This window comes from Miniopterus natalensis, chromosome 11 (assembly GCF_054644295.1).
Source record: "Miniopterus natalensis isolate mMinNat1 chromosome 11, mMinNat1.hap1, whole genome shotgun sequence".
NCBI lineage: Eukaryota > Metazoa > Chordata > Mammalia > Chiroptera > Miniopteridae > Miniopterus > Miniopterus natalensis.
The window spans coordinates 74494746-74519427 of record NC_142091.1 but is presented as its reverse complement, the minus strand read 5'-3'; the positions used below and the strand labels follow the sequence as shown (position 1 = coordinate 74519427).

The window sequence follows — 24682 nt, the reverse complement described above, 5'->3', positions numbered from 1 at the left end:
CAGTTGTGAACACAACTCCCCAGTGGCCCTTGACTCCTGATTTCATTGTCTTCTCAACCCTTTTCCAGAGCCTTTCCTATCCCTCCTCGATCTCCACATAGTTTCTCCCTGGCTGAAGGCTTGTCTGTTCCCGTTACCCTGATGCTACCTTCACAACTGCATTTCAGCCCCTCTAGGCCGTCTCTGTGCCCGTGTGCCATGCTGTCCCATCAGTATGTCTGAAAGCAGACCTGGCCACGTTCACCCTCTTCCCCTCAGGCCAGCTGTGCTTTCCCCACTGTCGTGGCTCCGAATGGCACCATGGCCCTCCCAGGTGCCATGTTCTTCCCATCTGGCCTCTTTGCATCTCTTCCTGGTCCAACCTCCACCACTACCATTATGACATCTCTGCCCTGGGCAGAGGCAGTGGCCCTAAGCTGTCCCCCTGCCTCCCACCCTCTGCCTCCCTCCACTCATCCAGCACTGGTCATCGGAAACTTGTTCTGCAGCTGGCTCCCATAGCTCCAGCCCATCCAGAGCCTATCCAAGTTCAGACTCCACGTCCATTCCCATCTTCGTTCTGTAGCCACTAAGTGAGCTGGCTCTGAGCCAGGCTGAGCCTGGCATTCAGGGCCTCCCAGGCCTGGCTCCTTCCCACAGTGCTCCTGCCAATGAGTGACTCCCGACTGCCAGGCCCTTGCCTGAATCAGAAATATCCCCCCACTTCCCCACCCCAATACTGGAGGCCCAGTTTGAAGGCCTTTTCCAAGACTCCTTTGCCTCCATCCCCAGCAGCTTTCCTTCGCCACCTGCCATGCTGTGCTTTGGTACTATGCCTCTCAGCCCTGCCCAGAAGAGCCCTACATGGGGTGGGCAGCAACCGACATCACCCATGGGGGCCTGTAGAGCAGGGACCTGGGGGAAAAGAAGTTGACTAGAGTCTCTGGGTAGATGAGAGGCCAGATACTGGGGGATCCCTCAGGCCTCAGACTGCTGCAGGGGGTGGAGCACAAGGTCAGAGGGGAGGCCAAAGCCAGAGAGGGCCAAGGGCCCAAAGGCTCACTGTGGCCCCAAGAGCAGAGGTGCTTGTCTGTCCATGACAGTGTCCTCAGCACTGTGCCTGGCAAGCTGGGGTGCTCAGTCAGTCCAAACGTGATACCATGCACCAAAATTCAGGTACCTCCTCCTGCTACCCTGGGCAGTAGGCAGAAGACCCCCTCTGCTTCCCTAGGGTGGGAGGGGGGAATGGGAACCTCCTGCCCCGCCCTGGAGAGAGCTTGGGCCTGGGCAGGCTGGCCCTGGATACCTGCCATGGTAGAGGGGACCTGGCACCACCACGACCCTCTCCCCTCATGCCCCAGCCCAAAGGTGGCTGAAAATGATCATTGGGCACAAAAGAGTCTGACACAGCCAAAGTCAGGCACTATTTTTTTATAAAAACGCATAGTCTCATTTTTCCACTTTAAAATCACATTCAAAAATCGGCAAAGAAACGCCCCAGGGAGTGAGCAGATGGGAGGGGAGGGTGAGCCAACCCAGCCCCTGGGGGAGAAGGCGCGACACCACACACGGCAGCGCGACTGGCACGAGGGGGCATGCGGCGGGCGAGGTGGCACCCTGTGGGTAGTGGCACTGACGGGACATGGGGCTGGGGCTGGGGCTGGACAGCCCGGGGTGCACATTGACCGGCCTGGGGTGGCAAGGGCTGGCCCAACTGGCCCCTCCTGCTGTGCTGCCCAGCCCACCCAGGCTGGCCCTTGTGGTCCTGGGCAGACAAGGCCTCGCCCAGTCCGGGGTCAGGGGGGCTTCAGGGCCAGGCTAGGCCAGCATGGTACAACCCGTAGTTGCCTTTTGGTGATCCTTGAGCCTGGGAGCTTAGAACGCGAGGAAGAGCGGGGCTGCAGTGACAGCAGCAGCACCTGCTGCCAACGCCACCCTCCTGGCCAAGCCCCAGTGTCCAGGGAAGGTGAGAATGGAGGCAGCCAGTGACGCAGGGACTCCTCCCGAGTGAGGGAGCAAGAGTCCAAGTCACTGTGGGCGGCCCTGGGGTCAGGGAAATAATGGGCTCCTCCTCCACCAACTGGCTGGAGGCAGGACAGTGCAGGGCTATGTACCTGTTGCAGGAGGGGCCAATGTGGAAAAGTTCAGGTAGTATTCCTGTGCCTCAGCCTCCCCGGGGGCGGAGGATGCCCAGCCACCCAGCTGAGCCGTGGGCACAGAGCACAGCCCCCGGAGCCTGAGGTGGCACTATCCCCAGGAAGGGGTAGGGGGCTGCTGGGGGCTGCTGCTCTCCCCCCCACAGGAAGACACTGGGAGTGGGCGACCCCTGGGGCGTCAGGGCTGAGGGTGGCTGGACAGTGGCTGGGTTGGTGGCAGCAGGAGCCAAGGCAAGCGGGCCCCTCCCTGGGGGCTGGGGCCACAGGAAATCACAATAATTACAAAATAAAACCTTTTCCGCTTTGCGGGAAAACAAATAATAAAAATCCGACAAAATAAATTAGAGGTTTATAAAAGGCGGGCGGGTGGGGGGTCAGAGGCCGTTGGCACTGCCACGCTGCACCAGCGGCACCTTGCTCAGCTCCACCACGGGCGAGCGGGCCTTGTTCTTCATCTTGGGTACCCGCTGCACCAGCTGCTGGGCCTCTCGGTAAGCGTCGCGCAGCTCTTTCTTCCACTGCACCAGCTCCGGGTCACTCTGCATATGGCAGGGGGTCGGTCAGGGGGGGGCCTGGGTGCCCCGAAGGTCACCCTGTCCCCATGCTGCCCCCGCCTGCTGGGCCCCCACACCTGTACTCACATCACACTGCAGGACGAACTGTTTACCACCGCGGATCTTGAGAAGGAGGCACTTTCGCTCCTTGATCTGCGTCTCCTCCACCGACTGGATCTCCTCCATGGTTAGCAGGCTCTGCTGCAGGGCAGGGAGGGATGGGCAGGGACAGTGAGGGCGCAGGACAGGCCCAGCCAGCTACAGCCTCTGCCCCCTGGCCCCCAGCCCCAATCCTTACCGGGGCCTCGCCCTCGCCCCGCCACTCGAGCCTGTTGGGGAACAGGTAGAAGTACCGCCGCTGCCACTGGGTCAGGAAAGGGTTGCCCATCTTGGACATGTAGCCGTGCATGATGCAGTCTTTGCCCAGGGCGTAGTCTGCATGAGAGAGGGAGAGAGAGGCCCTGTCCCGGTTCGAATCCTGGTTCGGCGGCTTCCTGGCCGTGACCTTGGCTGGGTTCCTGAAACCCAAGCCTGTTTCTCATCTCTAAAGTGGGCAGTGGGCATACACGGCAGCCACAGGCCCTCACCTTCCTCATGGCCCAGCTGCTTGTTTTTGGTTTTCTTGCGGGTCTCCAGCCTATCTGTCTCAGCGTTGATGGTGTCGAAGACAGTCTCTGCCACCTCCTGCTGCCACCGCTCAGAGATGGTGAGGGGGAAGTTGCGGTAGAGCTCCTGGTCGCTGTCCAGCAACTGCACCATGGGGACGGGGCAGGGACATCCATCACCACAGGTCTGCCCAGCCCCAGGGACCCAGGCAGGGTGATCTGGTCCACCCCTAGAGACATTGGGGAGGAGGAGCCCGGGGCCCAGGGCTGGCGAAAGGGTCTTCTAGGGGCAGAGGAAGGATGGGGAAGCCCCAGGGCTGGGCTGAGGGCTCAGGTGCAAGGCCCGGCAAGGCCCAGTACCTTGATTCCTTTTGTGTCTTCCTCATCAAAGGAGCCGATGTCGAAGGCGTCAGCTGCGTTCACCTCCCCTCGTGGGGGGATCAGCGGGGGAGGGTACTGCGGCAGAACAGGGGCTGGGCATCAGCATGGGGCAGAGACAGCACAGCACTCTGCCAGCCCTGGCCCCCACTCTTACCTTCTGCAAGAAGACCATCTGCCAGTCTAGGGAGTGGAAGAAGGGGCTCTCCTTCACCTCCTGGGCCCTGTGGGGAGAGGGGGGGTCATCTGGGCCAGGGCTATGTTGGTGTGGGGCAGGTGGCCCCAGCTAACTCCTGGTTCAGCCACTTTCTGGCTCTGTGACCTTGGGCAAGTTCCTTAAACCTGAGCCTGTTTCCTCATCTCTATTGTGGGGAGAGCAGCAGTTCCCACACCGTAGGGCTGCTTTAAGTTTTAATATTATGAGTCTTGCAACATCGTGCCTGGCACTTAGTAAATGTTTAATAAACATAAAAAGCTGCTGTTATCATCATTATCATCACCATCTTTGTTACAAGGGCTCCTCCGGAAGCCAGTCCCCAGCCAGCTCCAGCAGCTGCAACCCTGAGGATCTGGACACAGAGCTGGCTGTGCCCCAACCTGTGAGTTCCTCAAAGGAGGCTGGTTCCAGTAACGGACACAGCCCTTGTCCTCAGGGGGACACAGGCAGACGCCCAAGCAGGCTGGCCCAGCAGCCCACTGCAGAGGCCTGGACACCACAGCACGACTGAGTGCCCAGCGCCTGGCTGGGAGGCAAGGCCTGGGACAGTGGCCCTGGTCCCCAGCACTCACCCTCGGCCCAGGCAGCCCAGTCTCCTGTGGACATCCCTCTGCAATAGCCCCTCCAGCAAGGAACGGAGCTCAGGGGAGAAGGAGTCGGGCAGCTCCACAGCCTTCAGGAAGGAAGGGTGAGATGTTAGCAGGGGCCGAGGAAGAGCCCCTGGCTCCCAGCAGAGGGAGAAACGGGCCCAGCTTCCTAACTCACGCCCAGCAGCCATGTTTGCTCTGACAATATAGGGAAGGAGAGTCTACAGGGCAGGAGGCCAAAGTGGGGATGAGCCACCTGACATCATTGCTGGTAAGACTGAGAGTCTGTGACACTGATACCCATGGGAGACTCCAGCCCCCCTGTGGCCCCCCATGGACTCCATCCAGCACCCCTGGGCTGGAACCACACACTCACCATTGTCAATGTCATCCGGTCAATCTCATGCTTGTCTTTGGTCTTATGCTGCCGGAAGGGACTATGCCTGGGCAAGAGAGGTTAAAGGCCAAGGTCACAGGACAGGAATGGGGAAACTAAGGCAGACAGCATCAATGATCTTTGTCCAAAGCCAGGGACGGTGCCATTCCTAACAACCAGGCAGCTGTGGGCTCCTCCCAGCCTCCTCCCTGGACCAGGGAAGAGCCGCTCTGTCTGGTCTCGCCGCCTGAGTGAGACGACCACTCACCCCCGCAGCAGCTTGAAGAGCATGCAGCCCAGGGAGAACCAGTCGGCACTGCTGTCGTAGGCCACTCCCTTCTGCAGCACCTCGGGAGCCATGTACCCATGGGTGCCCCTGTGGAAGCAAAGAGACCATGAGCACGTCTAGCAGAGGGTTTGGGAAGGAGGGTGCGGGCTGGGCACTCACACGCTGGCGTGGGGCTTCTTCTTGGAGAAGTCGCAGGCCAGGCCCAGGTCTGAGATGCGCACGTGGCCGTGCTCGTCCAGCAGGATGTTGGCCGGCTGTGGAGGAATCCCAGTGAGCTCCCCTGGGCGGCTCAGGACAGGGCCCAGCCAGGCAAGATGCCAGCTGGGTCGCTGCCTTCACTCTAGAGGGTTACGCATGTCCAAGGACCAGGCCCTGGGCAGGGTCTTCACCTCCTCCCCTCAACCACAATGTGAATCTAGTAAATGGCTCGGTGGGTGGGAGGGCGCAGTGGGGAGGAGCTGGCCGGCCCTGTCCGGGGCTTGCTATTCCCACGCCCTGCTGGGCCAGGTGCACCCAGAGGAGGGACAGGCGGCGGCTCACCTTCAGGTCCCTGTAGACGACAAAGCGATTGTGCATGTGCTCCAGGCCCAGGATGATCTCGGCTGCGTAGAAGCGCATGTCCGCTTCGGAAAAGACCCCATGCTGGGACAGGTGATAGTGCAGGTCCCCACCTGAGGTAGGCAGTGATCAGTTCCCTGCCCCGGTGCCCCACCCCAGCCCCTTGCTCCACCTGGGGCCAGGCACACACTCACCGTTCATGAGATCTAGGATGAAGCTGAGTTTGTCCGGCGTGTGGAATGCGTACGACATGCAGACGATAAACGGGCAGTCCTGGGAGGGGACGGGACAGGAAGTCAGCAGAGGCTGCCCAGAGGTCCCGGAGCCAAAGGCTGCTCTGGTGGCCAGCCCACCTGGCCACCCGGCTCACCCCAGTGCTGACGAGGGACAGCATGATGCGCTCGTTCAGGGCCAGGGTCTCCCCCTGTTTCATCTTGATGCGTTTCTTGTCCAGACACTTCATGGCATACCTTGGGGGGGAGGGGTCAGTGAGTCAGCCCAGAGGCACTGTAGTCAGAGCCCAGGGCTGCTTTGGGGCCCAGAGTCAGGGTAGGGAGTCCTCAGGGCTCTTTGGGGGAATTTTGGACACCACAACAAGCTTATGACACAGAGAGGGCAAGAGAAAGTGCTGAGTTGGGGGCTCAGGGCTGAGGAGTGTAACAGACAAGCAAAGAATGGGGGAGAGAGAGAGAAGCAAAGAGCGAGCACATACCCCTTTGCAGAGACCTGTTCATTCAGGACCCTGCCATCTGGCTCCTGGGGCCCTGATGCCCCTAGCTCGCCCATGGACACCCATGCCTCAGGGCACCCCCAGGGGCCCTCCCTTCCCTTGCAGGAGCTCACATCTTGCCCGTGTCAGCCTTCCGGCACCCATAGACCTCGCCGAAGCCCCCTCGACCAATGATGCGGTGCACACTGAAGTCATTCATGGTCAGCTGTGGGGGCAGCAACAACTGGGGTCATTGCACACCCTCACCACATGCTTACCTGCTTTAGGGAGCCACCCCATGGGGAACCTGGCACTGATCCCACAACCACTATACCTCCCAGCCCTGGCTAAGCCCAGGGGCCAGCTCCCACACCCACCCAGCCCACTCACATGGATGTTGAGCTCCACATTCTTCCACTGGCAAAATCGTGTGAATTTATCACTGTAAGAGAAGAAACCGAGCTCAGATAAGCTGCAGAAAGTAAATGGCATGATGCCGGGGGTGAGCTTGCCCCACCCCACTGCCATTCCCCGGGGTCTGGAACTGCGCAGGAACAGGGCCATTCCAAGCTGGGCCCCTACCCAGAACACCAGCCCGGGTGGGGCTTGGCCACCTATGTTTGGGTCCCTGCTACAATCAGATAGGTTAGAAAGGAGGTCCTCCAGCCTGACTTGACTTCCTGCTACCTTATCATTGACAATGCTCATCTCATCCCTGCTTGCATACCTCCAGTGACAAGGCACTCCCTCCCTGTGAGGCCCCCACTCCATGGCTGGGGAGCTGGGACCTTATGAAAGCTGTTCCTTACATCAAGCTGAAATTTACCTACAGTTTCCACCCATCAGGTGGGCTCTGGCCATGAGGGCAGGGGGTTGGGGCAATGTGTCCTCTTGTGTCTGCCCCTACCACCACCCAATGTTTCTCAGCCTAGAAGGCCCAGCAAGGTGCTAGACAGTCCATGGGAGGGAAGGGCTCACAGGTGGTCCTGTGGTCCCTGGAGAAGCACCTGGGACAGGCCTGGTGCTGAGAAGGGTAGGCTAGGAGTGTGGAGCAGGTGATGACCTGGCCTGCCTCACCTCTCAGGAGTCTCTGCACTAGAGTGTAGATGGACCCAGGCACCCCCCCTGCCTGGGGGCTAAAGCAGGCTGGCTTCTCTCCACGCCATCCACACTCCTTCTCAGGACGGCCTCTCCCTCCCCCTGCTCTCCTGCATGCACCCCACTCTCACCTCTCAATGAATTTCTGGAACACGTCCCCTCGGAGGTTCTGACAAATCTCCTCGATGTACGGCTAAGGGAGGAAGGCAGAGGTTTGTGACTGTGCCAGAGCAGGAGCTGATCAGGTTCCCTAACCTGGGCCCAAGGTGGCCCCAGCTGGGCCAGGAGGCAGGGGAGGAGTAAGGTCAGCACATACCTGGAAGAGATCCGGAGGCACCTGCCTCTTCACCAGATGGCCCTGGACGTGCTCAATGGCACTTTTCGAGAAGGGCTGGGGAAGACACAGATGGCTGTGAACTCTCCACAGGGTCCTTCCATCCCTTCCCGGTGCCCAGGTAGCTCTGGGCTGGCATGCAGGTCCAGGCACTCACGTGCGAGCAGGCCAGCAGCTCCTTCATGATGTAGGTGTCGAAGATCTCCCGGCTGCAGGTCAGGCGCTCCTCCTCTGTCTCCAGCTTCTCGTATTTCTTGATCTAGAGGACAGATCCCCAGGGTAACCTTTGGCCCAGCAGGGCCTAGGGGCACTAACGCCAAGCATCTTGTAGATTCAACAAAAGCAGCCCAACTTCATCCCCCTACCCCAGGCAGAGCAAGGGCTGGCCTCACCTCCTCGTAGAACTCCACCAAGGGCTTGGCCTCCTCCAGGTGTTTCAGGCAGAAGTCTCGGAAGAGCAGGTACCCTGAAAGCAAGGGTTGGGTCACCCTGAGCCATGCCACCTCGGAGGCCTTCCCATCACAGAGGGTGGTGTGCACTTGGGGCTCCCTGGGCAGAACTGGGCAAGGAGGCAACAGGGGTGGTCTCTGCCCCAGGCAGGGGCTGGGCAAGATGGCCTCGAAGGCTGCTGCCAACTGAAGATTCTTAGATTTGGGGCCTGCTTCCTCAGATGGCGGCCGGAAAGTGATGGGCACCTTGGTGAGGCAGAGGCCAGGGGCTGGCTCTGGCACCTGGGCCTCCTGCCATCTCAATGCAGTCTGGGACTTGCACCTCCTCCTAGAGGGTGACACCCCCACCAGGTGGGCCCCGCAAGTGCAGTGAGTCACCTGGGCCAGGCCAGAGCCATAGCACGGGGAAGGAAGGCGGCCTCTGAGGGGGCCATCCCCCTCTCCCTAGACCTTATAACCCCCTCCACCATCTGGCTGAGTCTCACAGAGGCCCTGAGACACAGGCACACAGGAAGGTGAGGTCCAACTGGGGAAACTGAGGCTCAGGGAGGTCTGTCAGGCAGGGGTTATGTGGCAGGTATGAGAACTCAGGGTTCATCTACCCAGTGGCAGGTCCTGAGAAGGACAGGTTGGGGAGTAGGGCCTTGAGGGCATGGGCCACTGGGGAAGGGAAGAGGTGAGACGGGCTGTGGCCAGGTCTCGCCCCTCCCAGGGAGTGGGGGCCTGAGGCCTGGCCTAAGAGCAGCCTTGGAGGGCAGAGAAGTACGGGTGGTCCCTGCACCCTCCAGCCCAACCTGGGTGGCCAGCTTGTGCCGGGGAGTTTTCTATGCCTCTCTGGTGGCACTGTCTCCATGGCCTGGGCACCTCTGCCAGTGTGCACGGCCATCACTTCTGATAGAGAGGCCTGGCCCTTCAATACTGTGCCTTTGAGTAACTCGGGACAGGGCTTTCCAGTGGACAAGGGGCTTTCACTGGCACCCTCTTCCAGCCCTCCGACAGGCTCCTGAGTAGCAGGTCCCAGGTGAGGACACCAGCAGGCTGAGAGAGGTACAGCTATGTGCCCAAGGTCACACAGCACAGTCAGGGGACCCAAGCTGTGTGTTTCCTTACACACTGGCCCCCTCGAGCCTGACCTCCAAAGCCTGCTCCCACCAGGCCAGGCTACTCCCTTTTCGGAGCTGAGAGCCTGTTCTCCAGAAGCCAAATCAGAGCTCTGTGTGGCTGGAGCTGCTTCCCTGAGATCCACCCCAACCGTGCCCTAGGGCCAGGTCCCCATTCTAGACAACTGGCACTGGAGGAGGAACAGAGGACCAGGCTGAAGCAGGTTGCTCACAAAGAGGGCCTATGGGGGAGGGGGTGGGCAGACCACAGCGAGGCAGGCGCCACAGGAAGAGCCCCGCCCCTTCCTGTCAGTTCTACCAACGGCCCAGAGCAGCTGTGCCTGCGCCAAGGGGAAGCTGCAACTCTCAAAAACAAAAACCCCAAAGGAGGAACTTCCCCGGTGGCCCTGGAAGACTGCTGGGCCCCCACCCCTTCACAGGGCTCCCTGGGCCCGCAGCCAGGGGCTGGGAGGCACAGCGGGTCACAGCCTTGCTGTCACCCAAGGGCTCACTGGCTGTCCTGCCCCCATGGATCGGAAGCCAAACCTCCTGGGAGCCAGCCTCAGGGTCCTCCTGCCCCCACACTCCAATCTTTGGGACTGATGGAGTCCCCACTGTACTCACCCAGTTTCTGGGAGAAGATCTTCTCAAAGGTCACCTCGCCCCGGTCCTCCAGGTACTTCTGCATGACACTGCGGATGCTGAAAGATAGAGACCATGGTCATCTGGAGCCCTGTGACATCTATCAGGCCTCCTGGCCCTTTTCTGGCCCTGCTCTCCTGGAAGGCGGTTGCCTCCTCTCCCAGAATCCAGAGCCAGAGGCCACTGGTGGTGGGTGTCACTGCTCCCTCTAGAAAGGTCACATCAGAGGGACCTGGGAAAGCCTATGCCTGCTCCATAAGGCTCTGTCCCCAAAGCTAGGGTTTCCAGCAGGTGGCTGCTGAGAAGTCTGGTCCCAGCACTGCTTTGTGCTGGCTTTGGGGACTTGGCCAAACCTCAAAAGTCAGGCCTCGCCCAGCAGCAGACGATGGATAACCAAACTGTGGCCTATCCGGAGGATGGAGCATGCGCCGCTCGGCAGAGACACGCCGAGGCAGTGATATACCCGTAGGCTACAATACGATGGACCTGGAAAGCACTCCACTAAGTGAAAAACATGTCATAAAAGGTCACGTTATATGATCCCATTTATATGAAATGTCCAAAACGGGCAAACCTATGGAGACAGGAAGCAGATTAGTGGGTGCCAAGGGCTGGGGAAGGAACGGGGAGTGGCTGCTAATGGGTATGAGAGAGAGACACACAGATTGGCTGCCTCCCGCACCCACCCCAACCGAGGCTGGGGATCGAACCTGCAACCCACGTACATGGCCTTGACTGGGAATCAAACCCCAGACCCTTCGATGGGCAGGCTGGTGCTCTAACCACTGAGCCACACCGGCCAGGGCAATAAATTTTATTTTTTAAATACTTTTATTTATTTTTAGAAAGAGAGGAAGGGAGAGGGAGAGAAACATAGATGGGAGAGTGCAACATTGATCAGCTGCCTCCTGCACGCCCCCGACCAGGGATTGAGCTTGCAACCCGGGCATGTGCCCTGACAGGAATCGAACCAGCAACCTTTAGGTGCATGGGAGGATGCCCAACCAACTGAGCGACACTGGCCAGGGTTAAAATGATAAATTTATGTTACATGAATTAGATCTCAATTTTTAAAAATAGTTTTAAAAAAAGGCTAAGCCTCAGTTCCCACGTTCCTAATACCTGCCCCTGGGTTGCAGCGGGGGAGGGGGTGGCCACTCTGACACGGAAGCCCAACCCCATGCTCCCGCCCATTTGTCTCATCCCCCAACACTAAGCACTGTCCAAAAAAAAGAGACACTGGACTATATTTCATGCCTCAGACACACCTTTCTGTCCCCTCCTCCCCTTTCCCGGGCTACTTGCTCCCTGCCCTGCAGGCCTGCCTGTCATGACGGCCAGCTGTGGTCACATCTGGCCCTCACTAGCCCAGGATCCTGAGCAACACTCTTAGCTGCCTGTACTGAGGGCCATGCTGGGCAGTCACACCTAAGGCCATGCAAGGCTCAAGTGACCCTTAGGATATGTGGGGCCACCCACAGGCCACCAATGAAGAGACTGCAGCTGGTAAGGACTTGGATGGGAAAGTCCAGGCTGTGCCCTCACCTCCCTGCCTCCCTGCATCCCTTAGAGCCCAGCATGGGGCCCTGGCCACAGGGGCCTGCTGTACATCACCTACTGGGGGGCAAGGTATCCTGTACCCCTGTCCTCCAGGTAGGCCCTCCCAGGGCACAAGTCCTGGTTCTATGACATTAGACAGAGTGTGACAAAGCCTGAGTGGGGCCCAGTCAGATGGAGGAGACTCGGGGAGGTAAGAATGTTCTGGGCCTTCGGGAGAGGCTGTGTGGAGAAGGCGGAACTTTAGTGGGTTCCTCAAGCGCAAACAGGATGTCAGCAGGTGGTGAAGCCCAGGGCAGGTGAGTGGGCTGAGGACAGGCTGGGGAAGGCTGGGCCAATGAGCAAGGAGCCATGGGGCGAGGAGTGACGGCAGGGGGTCCAGGCAGGGGGTGAGCAGACAGACGCCACTGGGGACACCCATTGGAGGAAGCCCAAGTATCTGACAACACTGGGCCGGGAAGGCGGGAAAGAAACAGGGTGAGGAGAAGGCTGGAATGGACAGAGCGCTGACAAGGCCAGCTGGAAGGCAGGCCAGTGCGCCTGTGGACCCTGCCCAGCCTCCTCCTGGGCTCGAAGGAAGGGGACTCCTACCCTTTTCCACTCAGCATTTTCCTTCGGAGATGGTCTGGGTGGGAGCCCAGGCCCCAGCCTTCCTAGGCCTCATGTTCAAGTCACACAAGAAAAAGCCACACAAGAGAACACGGGAGCACGCAGAGCTTGGAACCTCCTGTTCAGACCCTGGGACAGTTGGGTTGGGGGTGCTGAGGCCGAGCGCAGGGGGAAGAGCCCAGTCCAAGGCAGCAAAGGCTCACAGGGTGGTGAGACCAGGCAGCCAGGAGTAAGGGGCATGAGCCCCGGAACACTGCAAGGGCCAAGTGCCTAGATTTCTCCCGTGAGAGGGGCCAGGAAGGCAGGGTTCTCACCAGCCCTTGGCTCGGCCCTGGGCTCTGCGTCTGCATCCCAGCCCTGTGGAAGGGGATGGGAAGAAGCTATAGAGAGAAAACATATCCCCAAACGTCATCCCCCTTGGGGTGGACAGTGAGACAGTGGGCAGGTGTGCTCAGGTGGAATGTCCAAACAGGTAATGCAGATGGCAGGCAAAATGACCCCAGCCTGTCTAGATGACCCCACCATGGCCCCTGCAGTAGTCACTGGGAAGCCCTCCTGAGCCCCAAACTTGCTTCCTGGGAACCAGCAAGACTGGCACCAGCTCAGCAAAGGAGCTGCAGTGGGAAGGCCCACAGGGAGCCAGGGAGCTGTCCCGCCACGTGACTCAGTGGCCCTGCAGAGCAGCGAAGAACTGGACACCCCAAGGTCCCCACCAGGAATCACTCTCTAAGAGGGCCTGCCCACCAGAGAGGAAAGGCTGCAGACAGCAGAGCCCTCCTTACTGGGTGGCTCTGCTGTCATCTCAGCCCAGGGACAGTAGAAAGTGGATCTGCTCTGCGCTGCCTGGCAGCCAGACCCCGCCCCCCACAAGCCTGCATGGGAGGCCGCAGCATGCTTCCCAGCCCACACACTTCACTTTCTTCCTTAAAAAGAAAAAAATGTTTTCTAAATAAAATAAACACTCCCCCCCAACCAAACACAAGGTCAGACTCGGGCAGAGCCCTTGAAGGGAAGGCCCCTAAAGCATAGGGTTTCCTGTCCATTCCCACTGGGCTGGCAGCCGAAGGAGCTGCCAGGTTAGAAAAACGTGTCACAGGGGACACTCCCACCAGGGTGGCAAGTACAGGCTGGCACAGGAGGTGGTGATGGCCTCCTGGGCTGGGTCACCTTTGTCTCCAACACCCGCTCCCTGATACTGGCGGAGTCTGGAGTGGTGGGGAGCCCAGAGCAGCGTTTCTGCTCCAGCCCAAGTCAACAACCCCAATATGCAGAAGCACATGGCTCCCACATCAACTCCGGGTGGTCAAGAGAGCCAAGTGCCTGCATCTTCCTTGCCAGAAGAACTTAAGGCTCCCAGTCGAGGGGTGCCCAGGTTTGGGCCTCAAATGGCTCTCCCCACTTCCCTCCCCAGAGGCCAGGCCAAGTCACCAACTTGAAACGTCCAGTTTCCTCATTTGTAAAATGAGGATGTCAACAAAATTCTGAACTGTCACCACAGCGCTGGCCATTTAAAAAGCCTGAGAGGCCCTGGCCAGTGTGGCTCTCGGCTGAGAGTCATCCCCTGCACTGAGAGGTTGCGGGCTGCTTCCTAGTCAAGGCACACGCAGGATCAATCCCCAGCAGGGGGGCGTGCGGGAGGCAGCCCATGAGAGAGAGAGTGTGTGTGTGTGTGTGTCTTTTGCTCTCTCCTTCCCTTTTTCTCTCTAAAAATCATTAAAAATATAAAAAATAAATAAAAATAAAAAGCCTGAGAGGACATAGAACTCTTCCAAGATGCCAGCCTTGCTGTGAGGGCTATCAGCTCATGTCTCCCTCCTAGAGGGACCCCACCTGCTGGGATCCTACACCTGCGCCTCCTTCTAGACTGTGACCATAAGCTACAGTCTTGTTTGGGTCTGTGTCCCACACCTGCCATGTTCTTGGAGAGGGGTCTGTGGCCAGGGGGCCTCCTGGCCAGGGCGGACCCAGGAGTGCAGTCTGACCAGCCTCACACACTCATGCTGCTCAGCCTGGGGGATTCAGGCAGAGCCCAATACCTGCCCTGCCAAAGTATCGGGGGGCCCCTCAGCAGGAGGCCTGCCCTACCATGGCAGGGAGCTGCCGGATCTGGCTACCTGGCACTGCCACCTGCAGCCAGGGCTGTTCACACCAGCTCCAGCTGCTCTGAGGAACAGGCCCAGCCTGACACAGTGTGTGGGGGCATTTCCTCCCTCTCAGCCTAGAGTAGGGGTTGGGGTGACAGGACAGTAGGCAGGGAGGGGGTGAGAACTTCCGGTACCTTCTAGCACCACGTGGTTCACAGGAAAAGCAAAGGCCCTCGCTCTGTGGCGCAGTGGCCTGGCGGGCTGGTCTGGGCCCTCATCAGTGACTACTCAGGGTCACACATGATAGCCTATGTGGACTGGGAGGGACTGCAGGGGTCACAGACAAGCACACTGATTTGACAGTGAGGAAATCAAGGCTAAAAGAAGCGGAGCCACTGACCCAGAGTCCCACACGGCGTTAGTGGCAAGAAAACATCCAACCTCCCTGAGAAAGAGCCTCCCACCAGGAGGGAGCTTCCCCTTAGCCTTTATGGAAGAGTAGGGTACAGGGTCCCAGGGGACCCTGGCTTGTGACCCGGCGGCCTTCCCCTCCATCCCATGCCAGTGGCTGCAAGCAGCATCTCCCCTGGGAGCCCACCAGGCTGAGGCTGGGGGCAACTCTGGCTGGCATCTAGCAGGCTAAGGACCATGATTCTTGTGCCCCTGTGTGACATGGATGACAGGGCTTTGAAATCCCAGGATAATACAAGCTGGCACGGGGGCCAGGGACTGGCAAGTCCGGTGCAGCCATGCTGGAACTGCCATGCTCTGGGAGGTGACAGCTAACAAGCCAGCGGAGCGGAGGCTCGGGCACTCCTCTGTGGCATTTCCAGGAAACCTGGCACCACAGTGGCAGTGGTAGGAGGAAGTCCCCTGGGGCTTCTTATTAATATTTCTCATTGACTCTCCCTGGGGCTGACAATGTCCTCAGAGCTTGAGGATGGGGCACATACCAATTGAGAAAGACCAACCGAAGCAGCCAACTGTGGAGCAAGCCATGGCTGGGGGAGAGAAGATGACACCCACTGAGCACCACACACATAATGTCACAGCCCACCACGAATGTCACAGCAACCCAGGTTCCCGAGGGCATGGTGGCCACAAAGTGGCTCCCTAAGGGATGTGTGGGAAGAGGAACTCTGGCGGCCTTGTCACATGTCACAGTGTCTACACGACTGTGACACAAGTACCACACCCTGCATCCACTGCCATTACGTCAGAACGCAGCAAGAACAAACTTCCGGGGCTCCGCACCCCAAGGGTCCCAGGAGGGGGCTGACCCCTCCACGAACCCAGGATGGCTCCAGAGTCAGAGAACTGGCCCCTCGGAGAACAGAGCTGCTCACAAGTTACACCAGGAAGCCCACTCTGAACCCTTGCTCTTCGGCCTGCACAGACGCTACCCCTCGCGGTAAGCAGAAGCACGGAAGGCAGGCTACTGTTCTAGAAAAAGCTGCTGCCCAGCACCTCAGGTTTAGTGTCTCCTGTTTGAAACAGCTTAGCAACAACCTGACTGTAATCCCGTCTTCTGCGATGAGCGGAGGACACGGTCCCTCGGGGCCACAGGAGCGTGGGGATGGAGGGTCACAGGAAGGAGGGGCAGGTGGGATGGAGGCTGTGCATTCCCCAAGAACTCTGTTGGGCTCATGACTTCTGTTAGGTCCAAGGCAGGAGCACCGGCCATGTGCAGGCAGCCTGAACCCCGACCCCAAGCACTCAGCCCCTCTGCAAAGCTGACCTGGGCGCCTGCCCGGGCGGGAGGAAACGCTGGCTGCGGAGTGTGCCGACATCCGATGTCACCGGGATTTTACTACTGGGAATTGACCGTGCATTAATAGGATACGTTATTCCTGGGTTGACAGAGCCCAGAATCCCCTGCATGGATTCCAGCCTGGGACGCTCACATTCCCTCAGATTCCTCGGTTAATGGGCAGGCGAGCAAATTCACAGCAAAAATGTGAAACCCAGTGCTCAGGAAAGGAGAACAGATGGGAAAAGGGAGCCTGGAGACCCATTGCTGGGTTCAAGGCCTGGAGGGAGCGACTGCCGAGAAGATGGGCTTGTTTTCAGGGGCAGGAGGAGGGAGAATGCTGCTACTGGAGTGGAAAGTTCTGGATAACGAATAAAGGCTGGTGAAGAAGTGGGGGGGGAGGGGAGAAAACCTCCCTCTGCACCCCATCCCCCCACAAGTCAAGGGCAGGAAGTTCTGGAGGCTAAGAGTTAACAGGAACGAAGAAGCAGCAGAGGAAGAGTGGTGGGTCTGGGAGACAGGGAAGCCGGGAGAGGGCAGGAAGAAGGAAATCCACAGGGGGGGGAGGGACCAGGAAAGAGCCGAGAAAATGGGAGGCTGCAAGAGGCACCCGGCTTTGACAATCTGCTGCTGGGGCTGCCACTGTCACCAGGGAGGGCAGGGGCACCTCCTGGGACTGCCTGAGCCAGGCTCCTCAGGCAGGAGCCCAGAGATTAATTACACAAGGCCTCCATGGTCATATTAAGCAAATGACAGTAATTACAGGACTGCTGCCGCTGCTGGAAAGGGAGACAGCAGCTCCTTTGGGGAGAGGCACAGACCACCAACCCGAAAGGTCATCAGTGAGGGGGGCAGCCTCCTCGTTTTACTGAGGTGGAAACTGAGGCAGGCTCAGCCAGGATAAGGGCCGTGCCTGGGTCCCGCATGAGCTGGTGTTGTGGATTAGAAGCTGAGCCTCCTCCTGTCTTCCAGCTACACCATGCTGTTTCCTTCCATGAGAAGATGGAGAAACGGGGCTGTTTTCTCAGATCCTACAGGGTGACAGAGGGGAGGTCCCTGTGCCAACTCAAGCTGGCCCTGTGCCCAACAGCTCCCGTTCCCCAACCCTGAGAAGTCAGAGCTGTGATGACACACCCAGCGCCCAGTCAAGCCACAACCTGGGCACCAGCCGCAGACCACCCGAATGTGGGAGCAACTCCAATGGTACCTTATCATTGACAAACCACAGCCTTTCTCCTGGACTCTGACCTGTAGGCGAGGAAACATTACCCCAGACGTGGAGCTGCCTCCTCTAGGCACTAGCTTTGTCAGAGCAGCCAATGGGGAGGGTCTGGGCCTAGTGAACCAGGACAGCTGACAGTGCTGGGGGCTGCCCTGCTGTTTCCAGGCCACCTCCCCAGCCCCACAGCTCCCTGGAGAAGGGGTGCTAGCTGGCACATTCCACAAAACATGGATGGGGTGAGAGCAGAGCTGCAGAGGGGTGTGCAGAGGAAGGAACTATAGCCGGGAAGAACACGTGGGAGTCCAGGGACCTGAGTTCAGATTCCAGCTTACCCCTGTAACCTAGTCTCCTCTCTGTGAGCCTTAGTTGCCTCAGCTATTAAATGGGAGAATTCCACCTGCTGTGCCTGCTTCCCACAGTTATGAAAAGAATCAAGTGGAGTAAAAAGCACTTTGCAAACTGGGAAATGCCAGGCAAAGATACAGTCATAATAACCTTCCAGGGCAGGAGGCATCCAGCCCACTGGGCGTGGGAAGCATAAAGCAAAGGCTGGTGTTTGCTCTAATGCAGGAGGCCTGGCCTCCTAGGAGCAGCTCTGGTCCTTCCCCGGCCTCGGCTGACCTGTGGTCACTCTTAGAGCCTACAGATGTGGGCAACGTGCCCAACACTGTGCTGCCAGATGGTGACCCTACACAAGAACCCATGACACCTGGCTCTTGGCCTCCTACTGTTCCCCTAAAACTCACAGCCAACCTAGTTTCAGGCATCATGGTGCTGACAGTTCTTGTGCAGCTACTACACACAAGGCGTGGCCTTGCCAACTTCACAGGTTGGTTTTTGGATCAACTGAGATGGCAGATGTCAAAATAAATAATAAATTATTATAATTCCCACCATTATTCCTATCACCACTATCACTACCACAGATGGTAAAGGGGACTGGGAACGTTTAATTTCTCTGGGTTCTAACACCTGCAGAGCCAGCCCAAGGTGGGGCCCCATCAAGAGCAATGCATTCTGGGGAGAGATTACCCAAAGGCAGAGAGTTCCAGAGAAGGCCCCGCCTCACCCTTTGCAGAACTCCAACCTGCAGGAGGGTCTCAAGGTCTCAGCAACCAAGGGGAGCCGTTGCAAGCCCCAGAGGCTGACTCTCCCGTTTCCTCCCTCGTGGCTTTGTCATTTCTGAACTCATTTTTGTTCTAACTGTCACTGCTCCCTGGACAGCCCCTAGCTGACAGTAAGTCTGGTTCCTGTTTTGAGAAATCTGATTGCAAATGTCTAGAAAAAAAGGGCCCTAACGGCCTTTTCAAACTGCAGACCAATTTTCCTCTCCCAGGCCTGGTGTTCAGTCAATCCGAAACCCAGTGAACAGAGCCCTGAGGAAGACGCTGGAGACGACAGCACGGAACCCGTGCAGCTTTGGACCCTGCTTCAAAGACTCGGGATGCTGCAGTCACACAGCCTTATTTCACACCATCCACATTTCACAGATGAGAAAACCGAGGCCCAGAAACAAGAAGGGACTTGCCCAACGTCACCTGATAACACCATGACAGCAAGGACAGGCCCAGGCTCCTGGGCTGGCTGTAACCAGCATGCCACCTCTCAGGCAGGTAGGGAGGAGTTGCTGGGACTGGCCTTGCCAGGTGACACAAGGAATGGTAGTGGCCAAATGGCTCTCATAGATGCAGAACTGCCAGGCACCGGCTCAGGCCAGAGTGGTGGCAGAAATGTGGAACTAGAAGCCGGAAGCCCTGATCTGATGACCAGGCAACACCCTGGATTACCTGTGACACCGGGAAGGCCACTCGCCTCTGGGGTTTCAGCTTCCCCACCTGTTCCACGGGGCCAAAACCACACCTGTCCTACCTGCCCACGGGTGTCCGTGAGGCTCAAACAATGGGAAAATACTCCAGAAGCCATAAAATGCTGGGCAGGCCCCGGCTCTCGGCTCTATCCTGTACACTTCTGCGCTTACATCCTGCACACACAGTTTAAACTTTGGTACCAGGTGCAATGACATCAGGTGTCTCACGGAGAAGTGGCAGCCCCGTCCAGCTGCTGCAGGGGTGCTGGGGTACCCCCCAGCCAACAGCACTGCAGGGCACCATACGCAGGGCCCACCAGAGGAGGGGGGTAAGGGGAAAGGGGCAGTGGGTGTCTCCTCCCCTGGGATGGGGCGCACACCACACCCTGCTCCCCATCACCCCGACCCCCAAAGCACTCTCAAACCCCACCCCAAGCCAGTGACCGACCAGGCGGTGGGGAAGACTTTTGTCTCCCCCAAACCTCACACAAGTGTCGACCAGAAGGGGCTGAGTGAAGGCAGAGGAACCCCAAGGGGAGATGAGCTGGCATGAGGGCAAGAGGATGGGTGCCAGTCAGGCCAGGGGGGTGGTGGGCGGCGGCGGAGGGGCCCAGGGGCTGCCCGGAGGGTGCGGGGCACGGGGCTCCAGCGGGCGAGGGCAGAGGCCGAGCGGGGCAGGGGCCCCGAGCCGGTCGGGGGCCGCTGGGGCTGGGGAGCCCCGCCGGGCGCTCGGGGTTCAGGTGCGCGGGGCGCGGGCGCGGGCGCGGGGTCGGGCGCCGGGGCCGCCTCACCTGGGCTCGGGCAGCAGGATCTTCTTGCTGGCGCGCGCGGCCGGCGTGGCCTTGCTCTTCTCCATGGCCATCAGGTAGCTCACGTCGGCCAGCACCGCCTCCAGGTCCGCCATCTTGGCGGCGGCGGCGGCCTCTCCCGCCGCTCGGCTCCGCTGCTCCGCTCCGCTCGGCTCGGCGCGCTCGGCCCGCCCGGCCCGGCCGCTCCGTCGGCCTCGGGCGCCGCCGCCGCCCGGTGCGCTTGGCGCCCGCGGCTCCGCTCGCCGCGCTCACAGGCGGCGCCGCCCCATGGCGCCGGCTCGGGCCCGGCCCCGGCTCGCTCCGCTCCCGCCGGGACTGCAGTCGGGCCGCCGCCGCCGCCGCCCGCGCCCCGGAGCCGCCGCCGCCTCCGGCCCCGCCTGCCGCGCACAGCGCCAGCGAGCCCGCGAGGGGCCGGGCGGGCGGCGGGCGGCGCCCCCTGGAGGCCGCGCGGGCTGCACCCCCGGACCCCAGGCCGGGGCACAACCGAAGAAACGCTGGACCCAGACCTGACCCCCTCTCCCGTCGCGCCTGGGATCCCGGACTCCGCAGCTGACCACGGCCCTGGCCCAGGACGCCCCCGGGACTTGGGTCTCGGACCCCGACTCTAACCCCTGACTCCCTGACCTTGACGCAGCCCATGACTGACACCAGACCTGGATAGCATGGGGATCCCAGCCTCCAAAGAGGACCCCGGCCCCACACCGAGACCTCAGGCTCTGACCCTGACCTTGGATCACTACCCTGCCCCCCCACCTTCACACCCAGACCCGGACCCTGACCGCAGACCCCAGATCTCCAACAGGACCCCACATCTATATTTTGGACCATCATCTCAAACTCTGATCAAGGGTCCATCTCTCATCCTGGTTACTGACCCCCAACCTTCATACCAACCCCAGACCCTAGACCACTATCATGATCCTAAACCCTGAAATTGGGGGCAGAGCCCAGACCAGGTCTTGGACCACCAGCAGCAGACCAGGGTCCTAGACTCAACACCAAGACCAGGAACCTAGGACCAGGACATCCAACCAGGACTCAGACTGAATTTAGAACCCTTAACAGGTCACCAGGAACCTAACCTGGTCCAACTTGTAGATGCAGGTCCCTGGCCTGCACCCCAACCCAACCACAGATTCATGATGGAATCATCATAATTCCACAATGTGAGATCCAACCTCTCTTATCCTGGGAGGGGGTGCAAGGGTCTCTGTGCTGCCTGGCAAGGGAAACTCATTCTGCTGAGAGCCCAAGGGGTAGTGGGGGGTATTCTGTGTGTTTCAAAGCAGCACCTCCTATCTCAACGTGTCCCTCTCTAGAGCCTCTACTTTCCAAGGTGACAAGGTCCTCTCCCAGTCCTGGGCACAGTAACCAGGACCCTTCTGCAAAGCAGGGAGACCCTCCCTGTCCACTTCTCAGGCTACCTTCTGAGATCAGCCTCAGCAGACCTCAGAACCAGAGCACATCAGAGGCGAGGTCACTTCTGCTCGGGTGGCACCACCATCCACCCAGATACCCAAACCCAGACTCCAGGCATCAGCCCTGACTCCTCCCTCTTCCCCTGCCCTAACCTAGTTTATTACCACACTCTCCTGTTTGGCTTCTTGAGAATCTTCTTGAACCTGTCTGCTTCTCAGGATTCCCATGGCTGCTACCCTGATGCGGGCCCTGACCAGAGACACCTCTTCCAAATGTAGATCTGATGGAACTGCTGCCTGGTTAGCACCCAGAAGCAGCACTCCAGGCCAGAGATAGCTCCAGGCCCCTGCCTGCTCTGCCCAAAGCAAATTGAGTGAACAAGTTCCTTAACCTGCAAGTCAAGGTCTTGGATGACTGCGTGCTTCCCCTCTCCAGCTTGTGTTGCCACTGTCCTCTGCACCGGGGGTCCCTCTGCCAGCCCAACCCTCACTTCTCACCTCTGCCTTTGCTCTTACCTGCGCTTGAAAGTCCTCTGTGTGTCCTCATCACTGGTAAAGTCCTGCTCACCCTTTAAGACCCACCTTCTCACCAGGCTGGCTTGGCTTAGCGGTTGAGCATCGACCTAGGATCCAGGAGATCGAGGTTTAATTCTTGCTCAGGGCACATGCCCGGGTTGTGGGCTGGATCCCCAGCAGGGGGCGTGTAGGAGGCAGCCGATCAGTGACTCATCACTGATGTTTCTGTCTTTCTCTCCCTCTCCTTTCCTCTCCCTGAAATCAATAAAAATATATATTTTTAAAAACACCCACCTCCTCCAGGTAGCCTTCCCAACCCCCCAATCCATCATGTACATCTCTGATTCTGCACTTACCACTTAGTTCCTTGATTTGAAAACATCATCAATTGCAAGATGCATCATGTCATATTTTTAACAGTGGGGTGTGTGTGTGTGTGTGTGTGTGTGTGTGTGTGTGACTTTATCAAATGTTTGCATCAATTGGAAAATGCATCCTGATGTTGGAAATGCTAATGTATGAAAAAAAAAAAGATATATACCATCTCCAGCTGTAACTGATACTGCCAGTTTATCTCTTGCCCTCAGTGCCCACCACAGAGCCTGACACAAAGGACTAACCAATGTATGATGAATGAACGACTGAGTGAATGAGCTCAGCCCAAGGTGGCACATGGAATTTGGGGCAGAACGGGGCCAGAACCATACGGGATGCCATAGCAGGAGGCCTCTAACCTCCCTTCCTCCCATCCCTCTCCAATTCTTTGGTACTCTGACTACAGACACACTCTGGCCTGGGTTTTCTGGAGCAGCCCCAATTTTTAAAATTCTTCCTGCCCTGACCAGGTGGCTCATTTGGCTGGAGCATAGTCTTGTGCACCAAAAGTCTGCAGGTTTGATTCCTGGTCAGGGCACATACCTGGGTTTCTGGTTCAGTCCCTGATCAGGGTGTGTATGGGAGGCAACAGATCCATGTTTCTCTCTCTCTCTCTCTCTCAAATCAATAAAAACAGCCTGGCTGGGCGTGGCTCAGAGGTTGAGTGTTGACCAAGGATCCAGGAGATCACAGTTCAATTCCGGGTCAGGGCATATGCCTGGGTTGTGGCCTCGATCTCCAGTTGGGGGGGGTGCAGGAGGCAGCGGATCAGTGATGACTCTCTCATCATTGATGTTTCTATCTCTCTCTCTCCCTCTCCCATCCTCTCTCTGAAATCAATAAAGATATATTTAAAATAAAATAAAATCAATAAAAACATATCCTCAGGTGAGGATTAAAAAAAATTCTTCCTGATGAACTTGTCAGATGAGAGTCCCTGTGGGTTCTCAAATGCCAGCCATCCTGCTCCAGTAGGTGGCCCGCCCCTCCCCCACCATCTGAAAACCCAGACTGCTTTTCCCATTCACAGCCCAATCTGCAGTCCCCACAGGCCTAAAACCGGGGTCCTTATGAGAGACCCAGTCTCCAGGTGCCTCTCATTGATTCCTAGGCCCTGGAAATCGGCTCCTGGAAGCCCTGGCTGGGAAGAGGTAAGGGTGAGTCCTTGGCCTCAGAAGGTGAAGCCAGTTTCTGGTCTGGGGGAGGCTGTGTTTGGGTGGTGCTGCCCTCTGGTGGTGGAGGGAAGGTCGATTGTAAACTTGCCTTTTCTGGTTGGCTTCAGTCATTCCTTCTCTCAACAAACCTTTGTCCAGTGCTCAGACTTTGCCAGCCTCCGGCTGGGATAGTGATAGTGAAAGCGGAGTGGAACCCCATCTTTGTCCAGCTGGCAGACCCGCAGACACATCATTACTTGGCATCTCCCCCAGATGACTAATAAGTATTGCAACTTGAAGCGTCCCACACTGAGCTGTTGCTCCCACCGCTCAGCCCCTGTCCAACCTGTTCCACTCCTGCCTCCCCATTTCAGTCATGGCTCCTCCATCTTCCAGAAACCTAGGAGTCACCCGGATTCCTTTCTTCCTTTAGTGCCGCCCCCTCCATGTATATACGTGCTGTCATCCATTCTGTGGACTACCCCGTGTGTCTGTCTCCAAAAAATACCTGATCCTTCTGCTGTGCCCTGCTGAACTCTATCCGAGTCCTATCACCATCGACCTGGTGCTGCTGCCTGCGTCAGGCTCTCCGCAGGCTCCCTGCCTCTTCTCTAGCCAGAGCTTTTACAGGCCTAGATCGAACCCTACCTCCAACTGTCCCTGCACTAGGGGCGAATGCACCCCCTCTCCTGTGGTCTGTAAGACCTGCACATTTTGGTCCCTGCCCTCCTCTCCAATTCAGCTCTATCACCCTTCCCCTTATCCTTCAGTCTCCAGTCTCTCTGGTCTTCGTTCTGTCACTACAACAAGCCAAGTTTATTTCTATGTCAGGGGTCTCGACTTGAAGTGCCCTTCCCCTGCTTTCTGGCCAGCCGGGCTCCTGTTCACCCTGCATCTCGTGGGCTGGAAGGTTCCTGCTCAGGAGGCTCTCCTTTGGTACCTGTTTGTTGTGGTCAGTGCTGCATGCCCCACACCCATCATGGCTCCCAGCCCAAAGTTAGAGCCACAGAGAGAAACAGGGTTCAGTGGTGGCCCAGTCTGGGGGGAAAGCAGACCCCCTGAATGCATACCTACAATAAACCTGGCAAGAGCTATAATTCCAGGAGGGAGATGATCAGGAGAGTCATGGGAAGTGTTGGGGAGGACAAGGGAGAAATGGGAAAGGTCGTGAACTTGACATTGTGTCCACGCAAATGTGAATGAGGTTGGGGGTGAGGACTGGAACGTGCCAAGGCCCAGGAGTGCACCTCTCCATCTCCACCCTGGGCTTTGAAGAGAGCTAGGAGGGTGAACTTGGAAGCTTTCCTGACCTCACCAGGGGTGTACAGGTTACCAGGAGGAACTCCTGCC

The 24682-nt window shown here is 58.4% G+C and overlaps 1 protein-coding gene across 1 annotated transcript; it reads right to left on the bottom strand.

The window, feature by feature from the left end:
• Positions 1–1648: 1648 nt before the first annotated feature.
• Positions 1649–19991, bottom strand: GRK2 (G protein-coupled receptor kinase 2). The gene is made up of 21 exons (XM_087822022.1): positions 19852–19991; positions 10014–10090; positions 8233–8306; positions 7998–8099; positions 7823–7897; positions 7638–7699; positions 6799–6850; positions 6543–6634; positions 6070–6169; positions 5894–5972; positions 5682–5812; positions 5301–5395; positions 5121–5228; positions 4853–4919; positions 4462–4562; positions 3830–3896; positions 3655–3750; positions 3277–3439; positions 2988–3124; positions 2777–2890; positions 1649–2674 (listed from the first exon to the last, which is right to left on the bottom strand). The coding sequence occupies exons 1-21, from the start codon at positions 19962–19964 to the stop codon at positions 2510–2512; spliced, it is 2070 nt and encodes a 689-aa protein (XP_087678148.1). The 5' UTR covers positions 19965–19991; the 3' UTR covers positions 1649–2509.
• Between the last annotated feature and the right edge of the window lie 4691 nt (positions 19992–24682).